This window comes from Podarcis pityusensis, assembly GCF_964106645.2.
Source record: "Podarcis pityusensis genome assembly, chromosome: 8".
NCBI classification, from domain to species: domain Eukaryota; kingdom Metazoa; phylum Chordata; class Lepidosauria; order Squamata; family Lacertidae; genus Podarcis; species Podarcis pityusensis.
The window spans coordinates 84,946,368-84,964,108 of NC_138033.1; the positions used below are offsets into that span (position 1 = coordinate 84,946,368).

The 17,741-nt window shown below is 45.5% G+C and overlaps 2 protein-coding genes across 10 annotated transcripts in view; one reads left to right on the forward strand and one right to left on the reverse strand.

Annotated features, from left to right (window-relative positions):
- The window catches only part of ANTXR1 (ANTXR cell adhesion molecule 1), a 261,071-nt gene that overhangs the window by 236,071 nt on the left and 7,259 nt on the right, over positions 1 to 17,741 (forward strand). The window lies entirely within an intron of this gene.
- Positions 1 to 17,741, reverse strand: part of AAK1 (AP2 associated kinase 1) — a 101,001-nt gene that overhangs the window by 38,243 nt on the left and 45,017 nt on the right. For all 9 annotated transcript variants that reach the window (XM_081017287.1, XM_081017291.1, XM_081017288.1 and 6 more), the window contains exons 8-15: positions 17,317 to 17,449; positions 16,328 to 16,431; positions 14,937 to 15,016; positions 11,186 to 11,322; positions 9,496 to 9,812; positions 8,172 to 8,417; positions 2,745 to 2,968; positions 1,335 to 1,492 (exon numbers count right to left, since the gene is read on the reverse strand). In XM_081017287.1, the coding sequence (XP_080873413.1) occupies positions 1,335 to 1,492; positions 2,745 to 2,968; positions 8,172 to 8,417; positions 9,496 to 9,812; positions 11,186 to 11,322; positions 14,937 to 15,016; positions 16,328 to 16,431; positions 17,317 to 17,449 (1,399 nt within the window). The remainder of the gene's footprint in view (positions 1 to 1,334; positions 1,493 to 2,744; positions 2,969 to 8,171; positions 8,418 to 9,495; positions 9,813 to 11,185; positions 11,323 to 14,936; positions 15,017 to 16,327; positions 16,432 to 17,316; positions 17,450 to 17,741) is intronic.

The following is a 17,741-nucleotide window of genomic DNA, read 5'->3' on the forward strand; positions in this document are numbered from 1 at the left end:
GCCATTTCTTGGGAAAAGGCATTAACAGCAGCTGGATGTTAGAAGTGGTTTATAATGCATATTAAAGTCTCCAGTCCAATAGGTCTCTCCAGATGTTTCCATGCGTCTGGGGCGGTTCTCTCGATTGTCATGTCTCATATAGGAGATGAATGGATGCCACCTGTGGTGAAAGGATTCATCTTGTTTCTGGCCACCCTGACCTGGCAGGGCAATTTGTTGGACAGAGCAACAGACCATACCTGAGCACACCATGAGTCTCTTGACAGGCCTACTGCACAGTGCCAACATTTAGCTCTTTCTAAACAAGCAGCCACCAGCAAAAATGTCAACAGCTCCGGATGAGATAAAAGTTGGTTTGATTCATCTATTATTACTAACAAGCCAACAAAGGAGCTGGATTTATCTTTATATTACAAATTAATCAAGGACCTGGTTATTAAGTGCTCTTATGCATCATGAGTTGCTAAGCATATCTTGGAAATATTCCAACCCCCCTGGATATTACTATTATTCATATTTATTGCAAGCCAGAGCTAGACCTGGTTTCTCAGTTTTAAGGATCAGCAGCTAAGCCAAACAGAAACTCCACATGTTGCTCCTTCACTCTTACTAGGTTTGTTCCTGATGCTTTTTTGGGGAGGAAACCGGTGCCAGTCTACAATCATAAAAACATGCTAAGGAATAGTCCACACTGAACAGAGTGAGAATACTTCCAAGCAAACAAGCATAGGTTTGCACTGTGAGAGAAACAACATATGGTAGGTCTTTTGGTTGCAACTAGGATACTAAGAAATGCAACAATTGCATTTAAAAATCTTATGCCGCTGATGGTTCTGACAAAGCATTGAGGATAGTGAACTCTGGCTGGTAGCACAGTATAAACGCAACTGCCAGTGGACTCGCACAACACCGGCCCACATCTGCTGATCACACTGTAGATGATTTCAGGGGAAGTCTATTTCAAGTCTATTTCAGGAGAAGTCAGCCAGCAATGGTCATATACTGCCACCACAGCTGTTTCCCTCTGTAGCCTCAGAAGCCTGGAAGGTGAAACTGGAACCCAATAGTAAAATCAGCAAGTAGAATTATGTTGTGCCAAATTAACCTTGAAATATGAAATCTATCAAGTGCAGGGGATGGGACCTCTGTCTGACCGATTACGAGAACTCTAATGGGCTTGATTTAGGCCACTGGACCAAGAGAGCCTTAAAAAAAGCCAGCTTTGTTCTCAAGGAACAGCCTAGAAAGTTTTGCGAGGCCCTTCATCTTCAACAGCCTAGGCTGCCACAGCTTCCACTCTGAGGGCACTTTAGCCACTACTGGATTACACTAACCATCACTCAGTTTTGCAAAATCCTTGTTCAGCAGCTCCTCTGCTGTGAGCTTGGAGAAGTTGTCGTCATCAAAAGGGTTCCAAGTAGAGACATCTGGTGGATTGTAGACATTTTGCTGTGATGTCCTGGGGGATCCAGAAGGCGTTGTCGAGGCAGACCTGGAGGAAGCCACCCCGAAAAGGGAACAAAAACAGGACATTCAGCTGCCATCTTTATTTCCTAACGGCATTGCAATGTCTACAGGTGCTGTTGAATGTGTGCTGAATATGCAACTGGGTAGACTTTGAAGTTCTGTTCAGATCTGTGAGCCTGAAAATTGTCCACACAGATCCGTATGGGCAACTCCCCCCCCCCATTTATGCGCACACGGGCAAAGCAAAAAGGGACAGAACAAGCTTTTCCAATTGTTTCAAATATACAGTGGTACCTCTGGATGCTAACAGGATCCGTTCCAGAGCCCTGTTCGCATCCTGAAGCGAATGCAACCCGCGTCTGCGCAGGTCGTGATTTGCCACTTCCGCGCATGCGCGTGTCATCATTTTGAGCATCTGCGCATGCGGCGAAACCTGGAAGTAACGCGCTCCGTTACTTCTGGGTCGCCACAGAGCACAACCCAGAAATGCTTAACCCTAAGCTACTTCAACCTGAGGTATGACTGTAACAATTTCACTTAAACATGTGGTGCCTTAGAATGTCACAATACACACCACAAATAGGGGTTGCCTGTACTTTCAACTGGAAACCCAGCCCAGCAGTGAAGTTGGTCCACAGGATAGCTCCATATCTCAAAGACAAGCCGTGTGTGTGTGTGTGTGTGTGTGTGTGCACGTGCGCACATGCGCACACGCGCGCACACGTGCGCACATGCGCACACACACACCCTTTAGCGTCTCTTCCCCAAACAGAGGCCCAGACAAAAGCCTCTTCAATCACAATAACATACGCTTTAAAAGAGGATTTGACAAATTCATGATGGAGGAGCATAGCAATGATGGCTATGCTCTGCCTCCACAATCAGAGGCAGCCATGTTTCTGAATATTAGTTTCTGGAAACCACAGAAAGGGAGGGTGTTCTTGTGCTCGAATCCTCCTTGCAGGTTTCCCACAGGTCTCTGGCTGGCCACTGTGAGAACAGGACTAGATGGTCGATTGGCCTGATCCAGCAGGCTCTTCTGGTGTTCTTACGTTAAGCTTAGTTGCTAGCCCCGGGTTATAAATGCTCCTCTTGCAACTCAAGCACATGCCTCTGTTCGTTCCAAGAGCAACAGCAGGAAGGCTATTAGGACATGGCACAAGAAAGGCAGACGGAGGCAGGTTGCCCCACATCAGAACAAAACGTAAAGAGAATCAAAATGCACAAAGGGTCATTTAGCAGGAAGAAGAGACACCCCCCCCAAAAAAAATACCCACTTGGACTTGTTGAGGCTGGCCTCAGCAGCTGCTGCCTGCAAAAGCTGTGTTGATTTGCTGGCTGGGACCCCGAAGACAGTGCTGTGCGTCACGTCACTCAGGATCCTCCGGTGTCCCGCTCGCTGAGTCTTGGGGGAGGACGGGGGAGTGAGGGAGCCCACCTTCTGCCCCTGGACAGCTGACGGCGGGGTGGTGGGGATCCTTTGATGTCGTGGAGGCGCTTGCTGGGGGGGGGGGGAGAGAGAAAGTTACCAAGTTGATTTCCTTAACCACAGGAGTTGCAAAGCTGTTTCTTAGAAGCAGAAGGGACAACCCAAACTCTGCATTCTGTCCCGGTGGCGGGGAGGGGGGCAAAAGGGAGAGGAGGATAAAAATAGAAGGTAGACACCTTTCGGGCAAAAATGTAAGAAAGACCCAGAACTTTACTCCCTCAACGTGTTATTCATTCAGCCAAACCTAGAAGACTAACACACCAGAAGAGAGACCTTCACGGACACAGCATCTGCAAGCCACAACCGTTCACTCACAGAAGAGGCAGCATGGTGCAGTGGTTAGAGTGTCGGACTAGGACCTTTGAGACCAGAGTTCAAATTCCCACCCAACCATGAAGTTCACTGGGTGTCCCTCTCAGCCTAGCCTAGCCCACGGGGTTGTGGTGGGGATTAAATGAGGAGAAGAATAACCATGGGCACAACTTTGAGCTCCTGGCAGCCCTTCTGTTCCTTTTTTTAAAAAATTAGTTTTTATTAAATATTACAGGAAAATAAAAAGAAAAAAGAAATAGAAGCAAAAAATCAATACATAACACTGTAAATACATTTGTCTATGTATTTTCCAACATGCAAAGAAAAGAGACGAAAGATAAAATAAAAAAGAAAGAAAGAAAAACACTTTTCATAATCAATAATACCAAATTTATACTTCAAACATTACAATATATAAATCCTAGTTAAAATATTCTAAAAGACTTCCACCGCATTCACCACACGTCTCTTAGTTTCTAGTTCACCTTTACATCTGTTCTTCAGTCACTTCCTTTCCTTAAGTTCTTTCATAGTCCATCAAATCTTTGTGTTCTCTATATACTTCACAAGTCCTTCTGTTCCATAATACTGAAACACTGGCCTGCTTGCCAGACACAGAAACTGGATTTCTCAGGATCTCAGCTTTTTTTTATTTCCCCCAGAAAAGCTTCTAAAAATCGTCATGGCTGAAGAAATGTCCAAAATGCTCAAGGGGTGACTGCAAGACAGGAGCCTCAGAGATTCAAGTCATACTGACCTGTCTTACAAGGTTGTTGTAAGGACTCTTACTGTTGCTTTATCCTTTTCTATGCTCTCTTTCAATATAAATATTCTCAGCAGGGATTTGAGCCTGGCTCTTTCTGGCCTGCTCCCTTCACCACACTGACTTAACAGAACTTGCAATCCTGAAAATGTATCTATATAAAGAGGGGCGAACAGAATGGGATGTTTACACCTTTTGGAAGCTTGGGCTATTTTTTTCCATCATATTTCAGCTTTCCCCCCAAATACCGCAACAAATATTAGTTTGAAATGATGTTGTGAATATATTTGTGACAGAAATAACCAACCCTTTTATGTTCACCCAGCCCCATTTTGTTAACATGAATAATTGGGGGGGGGAGTCCCCCCCCCAATAATTCTTAATCCTAGAGTGCTCTCTCCAAATCTGCTCCCCAAACCAGTTGGTTACCAATAAATCTGGGTATTACAGGAAAAAAATGTGTGGCAAGAATAACCTGGTATAAATACAGTTTCAGCTGGAAGGCATTTACTGTAATTTATTCGTATGCTGTGCATCCTTTTCTTTTAAACAACAACCCCCCTCCACAACAGTCAAAGCAGCTGCATTTCAGGACAAAAAGAAACAATGAGGAATGATTACACTTGAATAGTAATGAAGTGTGTGTGTGTGTGTGTGTGTGTGTGTGCAGCAGGAGAAGGCGGATGTGAAATTTCATTCTCCAGTATCGCAGTGATGGGAGATCCCTGGCAAATTTCCACTCCTTTTATACTTTAGGCAGCTGCTCCACTCGCTACAGGGAAAACCCTGGTTCTCATTAAGTGAAAAAGCACTTATTTGGGATGAATGCATACATTATAGTCATCAAATGGAGGATTTGTAATGTTTGGTCATGAGTACATTGGAAACAAGGATTGGGATTAAGATGCAAACTCTTCTCCAACTTGTTCGCCCGACAAAAATCCAGAGCAGGAGAAAGGAGCCACTGGGTCACCCATGGGGGGGGGGGTTAAATACCTCAGGATAACCTTAACAGCTGATCTCAAACAATTAAATCAAAGAAATTATAAGCCCCTGCTCAAAACGATAAATAACAAACTCTCAAAATGGAAGTGCACAAGCCTTAGCTGGCTAGGTCATATCACAGCTATAAAAATGCCAATTCTACTAAAATTATCTTTCCTGTTTCAAGTTTTACCAACATGCATCACTCCTGCTATGCTTAAAAAATGGCAAAACAAATTACATTCTTTTACTTCATTAGGAAAAAGAGCCAGACTCAGTCAAAAAATCTTATTTAGACATAGGAATAAAGGGGGCTTAGGAATACTCAATCTTGAACTATACTATGCAGCTTTCCAAATTAAATCATTGATACCTCTCATTAAAGGTAAAGGAGATATTCCATGGATAAAGATAGAAAGTGGCCACACAAGACTATCAGCACACGCTCTGCCCTTCATGAAGGAACAAGAAAAGGTGGGTAAACCCATTTTTAAAAGTATACTTAATGGCGTGGCAGAATTGGAACTTAGTATTGGCTCCTAGGACTTCACTACTGATGCCTCTGCTAGATCACCCCTCATTTAAACATGCAGACAAATATAACCAACTCCTAGATCTTGAAACAAATGGTTTCTATAGAATTAGAGATGTGTTTGTAAAAGCTAAAGCAATTTTAAAAGAGGGCCTGGTGGCAAAGGCGAAAGGCATAAAACGGTCCCAGCTACATCTATATCAACAGATACAGCCCTTTTGAACTTTTGCAAAGTATCTGGAATGAAGGGTTGAGGGCTTGAGACCCCTGACACCTTTTGAATCACTGTGTAACAGACCTAGCCATGACACAAAAGGGGCATTCTCAATGATATATGGTATTATATTAGAAAGCTTTGCAGGAAACGCGGAAGATATTCGAATGAGATGGGAGACTGACATATGAATTTCGATAAATGAAAAAGCATGGGAATCAATATGGCAAAATCCATCTTTAAAAACAATTTCAGATCGCCTCCAGGAAATTTCCTTTAAAATTATCTTTCAGTGGCATTGGACCCCCACACACCTTGCAAAGATAAATCCTTTAAGCTCACCATTATGTTGGAAAGGCTGTAGAGAACAAGGTTCCTATATTCATGTTTGGTGGGAGTGTACCATAGCTCATGCCTTTTGGGGGGAAATTTTTAATCTGACCTCCAAAATCAATATCCCTTTTAATTCAGCACTTGCCTTATTATCATTAGATTTGACCCCAAATTCTACCTTATACGTAAGAATTATTTTTCTTCCTGTTCACAGAAGCTAGACTAGTTATTGCCCAACGATGGAAGGAAACTTCTAAAATACCAATAGAGGCTTAGGTTAATAACATCTGAAGCATTGCTCTATCAGAACGCCTCACATACCATAGCAGCTAATCAAAGGCATCTCCAAAAAATATACATTTGACACGATTTGGTCTCCCTTTTTCTCTTTTACTGAAGAACAGGGTATTTTAATGCCACCATCATCATAGAGGTGTCTGTGGAAGGGATATATTGATAAAAAATGTATTGTATTGTAAATGTATTGTAACTTTTGAATAAATGTGTTTGGGGTTTTTTTAAAGGAAAAAGAACTACTATTGCACCTACATGCAGTCTTTTGGTGCCAAACCAGACAGTTTTTCCATGTTCACCTTTGAAAGGATGAATCACAGTTTTCTGTTCAGGATTCATTAAGAATCTCCAGAAATTTGCAAAGTGATGTGCAGGCAAAAAGAAAAGAAAAAAGGGAACCACTGGGTCAGACCTGGCCCACAGTTACCAGTGTCTGAGCAAGGATTTCATTCTGGCACTCTCTCTCTCTCTCTCTCTCTGTCTGCTCACAGCCTCTCCTGCATCTGCACTGCCCCACCACATTTGTTGTGGCCCCGTTCTCTGCAGCAAAGTGTTGAATTTCCATCCTTTATCTAATGATTAATCAGGGCTTTTTTCAGCCAGAACTTGCTTGAACTCAGTTCCAGCATCTCTGTTCACGGTGAGTTTTAAGCTGCATAATTATGGCCCTCCAATTCTTGATGGATTATAGCTCCCAGCGGGCCCAGCCAGTAGTCAGGGGGTGATGGGAACTGTAGCTCAACAACATGTGGAAGACCACAGATTCCCCATCTCTAGAACACTGTTGTATGAAACACAAAAGCATGGCCAGAAAAGGAGATAATAACCTTAGTTGCATCAGCACTAATGCAAATTTCCCTCCAGTCTTAAGCATGCATTGGGGCAGTTGAATAAAAATGCATGCTTCTGTGTTCACGGGGGGGGGGGAGGGAGAGGGAGAGAGAAGGGGTAAATATGAGCACCTGCAAAGAAGGAGAAACTGAGGACAACGCTGGGGTTCTTACCTGTTTTCACAAATTACCTCTGAGGCTTGAATGTCATTGTTAGTCTGATAGCATTCATCATTTTTAGTTGCTGCTTGTTAACAGTGTTTTATAGGCTGTAATTATTTCACTGATTATTTGTTAAATACTCTATATGATTTATGCTCTACTTGCGATGTTCCATTATGTTCTATCAAGTTACTGCTATTTATTGTTTGTAAGCTGCTTTCTAGTTACTGCAAGAGGGACGCGGGTGGCGCTGTGGGTTAAACCACAGAGCCTAGGACTTGCCGATCTGAAGGTCGGCGGTTCGAATCCCCGCAACAGGGTGAGCTCCCATTGCTCGGTCCCTGCTCCTGCCAACCTAGCAGTTCGAAAGCATGTCAAAGTGCAAGTAGATAAATAGGTACCGCTCCGGCGGGAAGGTAAACGGCGTTTCCGTGCGCTGCTCTGGTTCGCCAGAAGCAGCTTAGTCATGCTGGCCACACGACCCGGAAGCTGTACGCCGGCTCCCTTGGCCAATAAAGCAAGATGAGCACCGCAACCCTAGAGTCGGCCACGACTGGACCTAATGGCCAGGGGTCCCTTTACCTTTACCTTTTAAGCTGCTTTGAGATTCATTTGAACGAAAAGTGGCACAAAAATCAAATCAGGGTCTTCTGGACGTGGCCACATTCGCTCCTTCCCTGCTGCCCACCAACATGAGAAGTGGGGAGGGGCCGTGACCCAGTGGCAGAGGATCTGGAAGAAGTAAACAAGCAACACTGCAAAGCCAACCAAAGGTTCCTCCCAATCCTTACCGGATGATCCTGCACAGGGACTGGCTGTGCCGCCACCTGCTGCACCTGCGGTTGGGGCAGGATCTGAGTCGACGGCTTCTGTTGCCCTGCAGCTGCTTTCTGTGGGACGGGCCCCTGTTGTGCCAGCAGTTGCTGCTGCTGCTGCTGCTGCATGTAATTCTGCACAGGCTGCGGTTGCACTCCTTGCTGCGTCACTGGAAACTGTGGCTTCACTGGCGGCTGCGGTGCCTGGGGCGCCACTTGGATCTACAACACAGCAAGCAAGCATTCAGAACCCTTCCTTACGATCAGCTGCAATCTTTTGCACTTCAGCACATGCAATGGAGTAAGAGCGTCTCCCCAAATTCACCTTCCCTTGTTACTGGGTTGTTGCAACATGCTCTATGTTGGGCTGCCTTTGGAGATGACTTGGAAACTTCAGTTGGTCCAAAAATACAACAGCAGCCAGATTTCTGGCTGGAGTTCCATCTGGATCTCGTATAACTCGTTTTGAAACAGCTGCACTGGTTGCCAGTTTATTTCCAGACCTAATTCAAGGTGCTCACATTGGTGTTTAAAGCCCTGAACGACTCAGACCCCAAACACCTGAAAGACCATCTCCTTTCCTACATAACCTCTCGGGTGCTGAGATTGCCAGAGAAGGACCCCTGGATGGCCCTTCTGACTTCAGAGGCTTGGTGTGGTAGTGGCCAAGGGGTAGAAGACATCCTCTGTGGCAGCCCCAAAACTGTGGAACTCCCTCCTTGCAAAAGTGCGCCTGGCCCACCCCCCTTCTACAGCTTCAGGAGAATGCTGAGGACACACCTCTTTACCCTGGCTTTAGACACTTGAGGTGTATGTTTTTAGGACTCAGCTTATTTTTATAGTTCTAAGTTGTTTCAAACTGTTTTTAATATTGTGTTTTAATGCTTTAACCTGCCCTGGAACCTTAGGGTGAAGAGCTGGAAATAATAAATCAAACAAACAAACAAGCAAGCAAGCAATATCAAAGTGGCCCAAATGCAGGGCTCACAAAGTACTATATACTTAAGTATTCTTAGTGCATTATATTTGATTTTATGTGCTCAAACAGAGGCTCAAATTTGCAAGATATGGGATGGTGGAGCTTTCATTTTGTTAATACCTTCTGCGTCCACTCCCTGTCTCATATATTTTCTCTATGACCACACAAACTCGTTTGAAAGATTCCTTTGACTCCAAAAGTGGAGACTCAGAGATCAGCCCTTGGGTCATTGGACTCAACCTCCTGTCTGCTGCCAAGTCGCAACTGCCTTAAAATTCCTGTGAAGAAAAAAGAAACCAACCACCCTCCAAACAGTCTCACCTGTTGAACTTGCAGGGGAGGCTGTGGCTGCTGCGGCTGTGGCTGCTGCTGAGGTCCTTGGGGCTGATAAAATGTGGCTGGTGGCTGCGCTGGCGGCTGTTGCTGTTGCTGCTTTAGGAACAGCTGGTGCTGTGGGGTGGCAGCCTGGGGCTGAGCTGGAGGGGCTTGTGGTTGGGAGGCAGCAGGCGGTTGTACAGGGGGCGGCTGCTTAGGCTGAGCTTGCGGGAGAGGCGGAGTCGGCTGAGGCAGGGCTTTCGGCTGTGGGACGCTGGTAGGGAGGGGGGCCTGACCCCCGGCCAAAGGCGCTGGAGCAGCAACTGCAGAGCAAGAGGAGAGGTCAGTGCATCCATTTCCTTTACTCCTGTCCCCCCCCCCCCATTGTGTACTTTTTATTTAAACTCTTAAATGCATAAATATTTAGCTATGATTCTTGCACTGCAGGAGTTGGGTTAGATGACCCTTACATACACTTCTGTGATTCTATGAAATGAGGATGGATCAAGGGGCTGGAATATAAAAGAAGGGCAAGGAAGGCACAATAGGCAGCAAATGGAAGAAAAGCGGATGCCTTGTTTTTCAATAGTTTGCAACCTAATCTTCAAGAGAATTATGATAGGATCTCATCTTGCATGCATTTAACTTGCACAATTTCATCCATACGCGGTTGAAGGAGGGTTGGTTGAAATTGCACATGTTAAATCCAAGCAAGTGGGAGAGGTTAAAAGGTACTTTCACGCTGCGGATGCTTGAGGTTACCGGGCGCAAAAGGAGCTTTTAAGCTCTCCATCTTGCTTACTGGGCAAGGCCCGCTTTGCTGCATGGGCTCAGGGAGCACAGAGGACTCTTTCTACCTCGACCCGCTGGCTCCAAGGGTTTGGGTATGTGTGATTTTTGAGCATATGTGGAACCCTTGGAACTGAACCACCGCATAAATGACTATGAGACTTTGAAAAGCTGGCATCAGTGGATCAAGTTCATCCATTTTGTTGAATTAATTAAACTAAATAGCTTTAACTGGGGTTTTAATAAATGTGCCGAATAAATCATTACTGTTTTGAATTCTATTGTGCTATTGTCTTCCTTAGTGGGTTGTACAAGCCGCTATTCTGAAATAAAGCTTTTTATAGGGTAGGGTAAGGGGCACTGGGGGACGTGGGTGGCGCTGTGGGTTAAACCACAGAGCCTAGGACTTGCCAATCAGAAGGTTGGCGGTTCGAATCCCCGTGACAGGGTGAGCTCCCGTTGCTCGGTCCCTGCTCCTGCCAACCTAGCAGTTCGAAAGCACGTCAAAGTGCAAGTAGATAAATGGGTTCTACCTTCCGGCGGGAAGGTAAACGGCGTTTCCGTGCGCTGCTCTGGTTCGCCAGAAGCGGCTTAGTCATGCTGGCCACATGACCTGGAAGCTGTACGCCGGCTCCCTTGGCCAATAAAGCGAGATGAGGGCCGCAACCCCAGAGTCGGCCACGACTGGACCTAATGGTCAGGGGTCCCTTTATCTTTTAAGGGGCACTGGGGATGACTCTATGGCACCAAGGGGGCGGGGCCCCAAAACAGTTTGGGAACCTCTGGTCCACACGAGCAGCAGAGCACTCAGAAGGAAGCCTGCCTAGGCATTTAGGAGTGCTACTTTACCCATGAAGAGAACGAAAAGTAGGTTAGGAAGTAGCCCGCAGTGGGGGCTCCCTCTCACCCTGTGCTGTGGGCCTCTTTCTGGGAGTCAGGGCAGGCTGGATGGGCAGGATCCCCGGGTTTGGTTGTGTCTGCCCAGCTTTGGGTCTTTGGCGTGGGGTGATGGATGTTTCAGTCGTGGGGATAGGATCTGTCAGCCTGCAAGAAGGAAACATGGACACAAAACTAACATTTTAGAGGAAGACAGCATAGTGAACAGCCTCTTTCCATGACCCACCCTTTCATTGGAGCACCCCCACCTCACAACCTTCCAGTTGGCAAATGCCCCCTGAAACAGCCAACCTCCCCCCCCCCCGAAAAAAATCACACACAGAAAGAGGCGACCACAAGATCCATGTTATGCACGACAATGGCACAAATTACACAAAGCATGTAATTTTAAGCAACTCTATGCATATTTTCTCCTAAACAGCATAATTCGTTCCAGCTGTGGAACTGGGGTTTTGCAGCTCTAGAAGTTTAACTGCAGAATCCCAGGTATGCCTTTTAGGCCCTTAGAGCCGCTAAGTCGTGCGAGTTGGCACTAGTGCAGAGGAGATATGGGTAGCAGTAGAAGAGCAGATGCTGAAAGCCAGTGTGGTGTAGTGGTTAGAGCAGGGGGCGGCAAAGTTTACCTCGCCTGGGCCAGTCCACTCCAGTGGAGACCCTTCCGTGGGCCCGATCGCACCTGCAATTTTTGGCATCTGTGTCTGCGCAGACGCGATTTCCAGCGTCACGGAAGCGAGTCCCTGCGCAGTGCAGCGCCGGTTTAGTGCAGCGCGCAGGGACTCACCAAGCGGGCAGCTCTGTTCGGGGGCGGCTTGTGGGCCAGTTAAACGACCCCGGTAGGCTGCTTGTGGACCATGGGCCTTAGGTTACTGACCCCTGGGTTAGAGTGTCAGACTAGGGTTTGGGAGACCAGGGTTTCAATCCCCATTTGGCCATTAAGTTCAATTGGGGTGACCTTGGGCCAGTGGCTGCCTCTCAGCCTAAGCTACCTCACCTTGGGGAGGTTAAATGAGGTGGGGAAGAACCATGTATAACCCCCTTGAGCTCCTTGGGACAGAAATGCAGTAAATATTTTTTATATACTATGGAGAAATGAAACACACACACACACACTAATCACAGAGGTAGGTTGGCTCAACTTTGCAAAAGAAGCAGGTGGTGGGGAGGGCAGAGAGAAAGAGCAAGTAGCTTGATGGGTGTAGAGGGGAGAGTGAGGCCAGAAGAGGAAGAGGAGCAGAGCCTGGGAGAAGGGAAGGTGAAACTAGGAGTATTTCAGAAAACTGCTATACTGTTTTGTCTACTCAGCAGACATCCAAAGCCCACAATAAGAACCACACCATCAAGGCAGAAGGTTCAGGAGCAACATATCAGACGGTCCCATCACTGGGTACTCTTAAGGCAGAACCCAAAAAGCAAGACGGGCTTGCAAAATCCACCTGGCACAATTAATAAAGTCTTGCCTGTTGCATCACTCCCATCAGCCATCACGACCGCCCCACTCAGCATGAAATAAAGGCCGGTTGGCACATGCTAAATTCAATTTGTGAGCAGAAATGTTGGAAACAATACACCATCTGCACTTTTAATAGGTTTGCAGACAAGCAGGCCAAAGGGCCCTGAGCTTGCCTGGCAGTAGCTGGCAGCCTCAGATGCAACTGTTTATGCCGGAGTCGTAAAAAGAACTGTGGTCCAGTTCTAAATCACTTTGGTTCTCTTCCATTACCACGATTCTACAAGTATAGCTGTGGGGAACATCTTTCAAGCAACACTTAAGCAATCCGCCCCTTCCGGTACCCTCATCCCTGGCAAAGACAATACAAAACTAAAATAAGGAGCAGGTGCACCACGGGGGGGGGGGGGGACAAAACAACAAGCCACTGGCCCAGATACCTCAAGAAAGTGAGACAAACCCTGCAGCAGGCAGAAGGAAGCAGCTTCTCAGGGAAAGGAATGAAACAGAGGGCTGTATTCTGTGATAAGGACTATTCAAGGATGCTTTTGATAGGCAAGGAAGAAGAGAAGAAGAGTTTGGATTTGATATCCCGCTTTATCACTACCCGAAGGAGTCTCAAAGCGGCTAACATTCTCCTTTCCTTTCCTCCCCCACAACAAACACTCTGTGAGGTGAGTGGGGCTGAGAGACTTCAGAGAAGTGTGACTGGCCCAAGGTCACCCAGCAGCTGCATGTGGAGGAGCAGGGAATCAAACCCAGTTCACCAGATTACGAGTCTACCACTCTTAACCACTACACCACACTGGCTGTAGCTCAGTGGTACAGCATCTGATCTGCATGCAGAAGATCCCTGGATCAATTCCTAGCAGTATTTCTAGGTACAGCTGGGAATTTTCCCTCCCTTAAAGCCCATGAGAACTGCTGCCAGTCAGTTTAGACAACACTGAGCTAGATGGGCCAATGACCTGATAGAAAACAGCTTTCTCTGTCTCTATAATAACATGAGAAAGGGTGGCATGGACAGGAGGTCTAGAGCGGGCAAGCCAGGTGGGAGAAAGATGAAGGAGATTAATAGCTTTAGATTGGAAGGGGGGGGGGAGTTTTCATGAGATCTCAAAACAGTTACAAGATTGTCCACAGGAAGCAGGACTGAAAAACTTGGGCAGGGGGGAGGCTATGAGGAAATCGCCCCAATTCCACTTCATATATAGAAAAGTTTGTTTGTTTAAATGATCAATTTTTAAATAGTTAAAGAAAACTCTCAAGGTGGTTTACATTGTTCTCCTCCTCTTTGTTTAATCCCCACAACAACCCTGTGAGGTAGGTTAGGCTAAGAGGCAGCGGCTGTTCTAAGGTCATCCACCCAGAGAGCTTCGTGGCCAAGTGGGGATTTGAACCCTGGTCTCCCAGGTCCTAGTCGACATTCTACCCACTTCATGGGTAGGTAAACTGTATTAACTACACCACACTGAGCAAAAACAGACACAAAACAATAAATGGTTATTTAAATGCAGGATAATATATGCCTAGTTCTTCTTTTTTACACTGGATAAATGGAACGTGTGGATGTTCTTGCATTTGTATTTCTACACTGTGCTCTTTTCTCAAATTTGTATTTTACGAAACTTGGAAAAGAATAAATACGTTTAACGTTGAGGCAGGTGTATATGAACTCAGGTGTGGTCTTTTATTTGTTTCACTCCAAGATTCTAGAAGCTTCCCCGTAGTCAAAATGTCATTGATCACTTCTGAGAGTGGAACTACTAATTAAGGATGGAGAAAGATTTCATTCACATTTTTAACTGGCTTAATGCACACACCCTGGATGAACATACAGATTGGAACATAACTAACCTTCTGATTAAGTTATGTTTCAAAATGCGTTCATTGAGATAAAATGCCTATTTAACTATGCATTTCATGATTAAAAAACATGTTTAAACACATATGACATAATGGTCTCCTTCATTTGGTTCTATTATTTATTGATTTTAACCAAAAGTTTTACAGGTGGCTTCTGTTTTCACTGATGTGTTTCTTTGAAGTTCTGGTTCTAAATGTTGTATATACATTATCCTTTTCCTTTATAAAATTATCTTCCCAAGTTCATGTAAACTGTACAGGGATTTTGCCTATTACAGTAAGTGCTATATACCTATTAGTGATTATGACTGACTGATTTTTGAACTCAAGTTCCAGCACTGCAGTATGAAATGGCCCCAGCTCTCCAGAATGCTTAACTCTCTTAAGCAGCCCTGCTAGCCTTTTGCAGTCTTTTGCCATGGTCCATGGAAGAGTCAGGAATCCTCACCTGGCTTTTGGCTGGCTCTTCTTAGCAGCAGCTTCACTCGCTTTCACTGGCTCTGGGAGTTTGGCAGGGATCGGAGAGTTCTGCAAATGGAAACCCACACAGAGAGCAGAAAATGACGGAGGGCTGTCAGAGGCAACGGAGAGCAAGAGGCAAACTGAATGGGGAAACCTAAAGCTCTCCTAGGCTTCACTTCATGGGCAGGTAAAATTTATTAAGATACTTAATAAATCCTTGGGATGAAAGAGGAGAAACAGCACCAGGGACTTTTCCACTTAACAATCCCAAGCCAGACAGAATTAAAATACGAAACCCTGGCAATATTAGCATAGAAATTACATGATGTCTATTTATTTCTATAATTGTAGTCAGGCAAATGTTTATGATGGTCAACTGCATTTATTTATAGCCTGCCTTACAAGGCTGCCCATTCCAGAGCAGGTCACAATGTATTTACATGCAAAATATTGAAACTATAAGGCTGTAATATGAAACAAAACACATCTGAAAATAAAATAGCAGTAGCGATGTAACACTAAAAGGACAAAAACTGCTACTACCACCAGTGTATTCTTAAGTAAAGAACCATACAAATTCACTACAGTTCATGAGAAAAGTGTGCTTTGGCTGTACAGAAGGCATTTAATTTGTATGATTTTAACCAAACATGGTTGAAGAAGGACTGGCGAAAACTGTGCAGCTTAAACCCGAGCAAGGCAGAGAGCATAAAAGCCATTTTTGCACTGGGCCCACTTGGGGTTCCCCAGTACAGATAGAGCTTTAAGCTCTCTGCCTTGCTTACCAGGCATGGCCCGCTTAGCACACTGGTTCTGGAATGCCCTTGCCAAGATCTTGCAGGGCTGTCAGAGTTCTTGCAAGATCTCACCTGAGCATTCCTAGCCTTCCAGGGTCCTACCCAGCAGGCAGGGCAGAGAGTTTAAAAGCTCTTTTGTGCCACGTAACCCAAGTGGACATGGCACAAAAACGCTTTTAAATTCCCACCTTGTTTGCTGGGCAAGGCCTCCTCGGCGTGTGCGTTTTGGGAGTGCGAGGCATACTCACTCTCTCACCCACTAGTCATGCGGAAATACCAAGGCTTTGGGTATATGTGACTTTTGTGTATACACAGAACCCTTGGAACTGAACTCCCGACATAAGATGCAATCATACTGTACAGAGAAAACACACTTCCCCATAAACTAAGCTAAATTGTGGTGGTTTCCCTCCCTTTCATGTTGTCTTTTGTTGTTTCCTGGCAACCTCTCAATAAATTACTCCATGACTTTTGCAGGCCCAAAAATAGTCCTGGAGGAAGAGGAGGACTAAAGAACTTGTGGGATTATTTTACGGATTCTTGTATGGTATTTTGCAAAGAGGGATCAGGCATCACTCACCTGTACATTCTGGACCGGACATTCCCTCTTAGCAAGCTTGAATGCAAAATAGGAGACCTGGTAAATTTCAGGTCTCTTGTCAGGGTCTGGTTCCAGCATATACCCTAAGAAACAGAAGACCTATTAGGCTTCGATGGTGTGGCATTTAGGTATGGCATAGTAGGGACAAGAACAAGTCTTACTCAGTATCACTTTCAGGATATGGATGCTGGAAAACTCAGCCCACAGGGACTTGCATAGCTTCCAAAACCCAAGGACATCCCACACTGCTTATTAGCCTGGTTCAGACACCACAGCAAACCATAGTCTACTACTACTAGAAGGAGCCTTAGCGACTGGTGGGCTTGCCTGCTTCTCCTCTCTAAGAGGATTCAAAGTGGTCTTACTTAATGGCTTTGGAGTCTTGGAAGACCTTCTAAGATGGGAACTGTTTGGTACATTGCTATAATCTCCTCCAAGCTCTCCATAAAGGGAAAACACCTGGCAGAGAAGAGGGGGACGGTAGGAGGAGCAGGTACAGTTTCACATATTGACAGCTCCAGCTTCTAATTGGATAATTACTCTGCTAGTGGCACTCCTTTACTTTCCATCACAGGGCAGGGGTGCAAAAGCCTTGAGTTTGATGCATATGGAACAGAACTTACTCCCCACAAAAACCCTCAAAACTGTTTATTCAGTTAACCCCTGCCCCTTTAGCATTTCCCAGACTGGTGTCCTCCAAATGTTTGGGGCTACACCTTCCATCTACAACTACAACTGATGGCAGTTGTGGTAGAGGCAACAGTGGGGGGAGAGATGAATCAATATAAGAACATCTGATGAAGTGGGCACCAAAAGAAATCTCCTAGACTTGTGCCCAAAACCTTTGTCCTTATAAACAGAAGTATTCTGGGTTCCATACCCAAACACCTGGCAGGAGGTAGGAGCAGTTTCATGCTAGTTAGCTTTTCAAAACCAGAGTTGAGCTGTATTCCCAAATAGATACTCACGTATGAGGCAGTGCATGTCGTGAGAGTAGCGCGAGTTGTCAGGAATGGTGAAGTTTCCGTCGCAAATTGCTACTTGGCTCTCACCAAATGGCAAAGTAAAATAACAGAGTTTGTACAGCAAACAGCCCATGGCCTGAAAGAAGACGAAGAATTCTTTAGTGTGCTGTAGGAACGGAGACCTGGTTACCTCCGTTGTCATGTAAGGCCTTGCTGGATTCTAGTTGCAACAACAGAAAGCAAACCTCTCTTGCTGACATGACCTGCATCAGATTTCAGGTCAGCAAAAAATCAGCCTGATTTGAAGCTAGGAATGTAGGAATTGCTGGCTCTGCTAGTAATTGTTCCAAGTTTGCCTCTGGTGAACCGAGATTGCTGTTTCTGAACTGGAAGAGATGTGTAATATCAAAATTTGCAGTTCAAAGCTT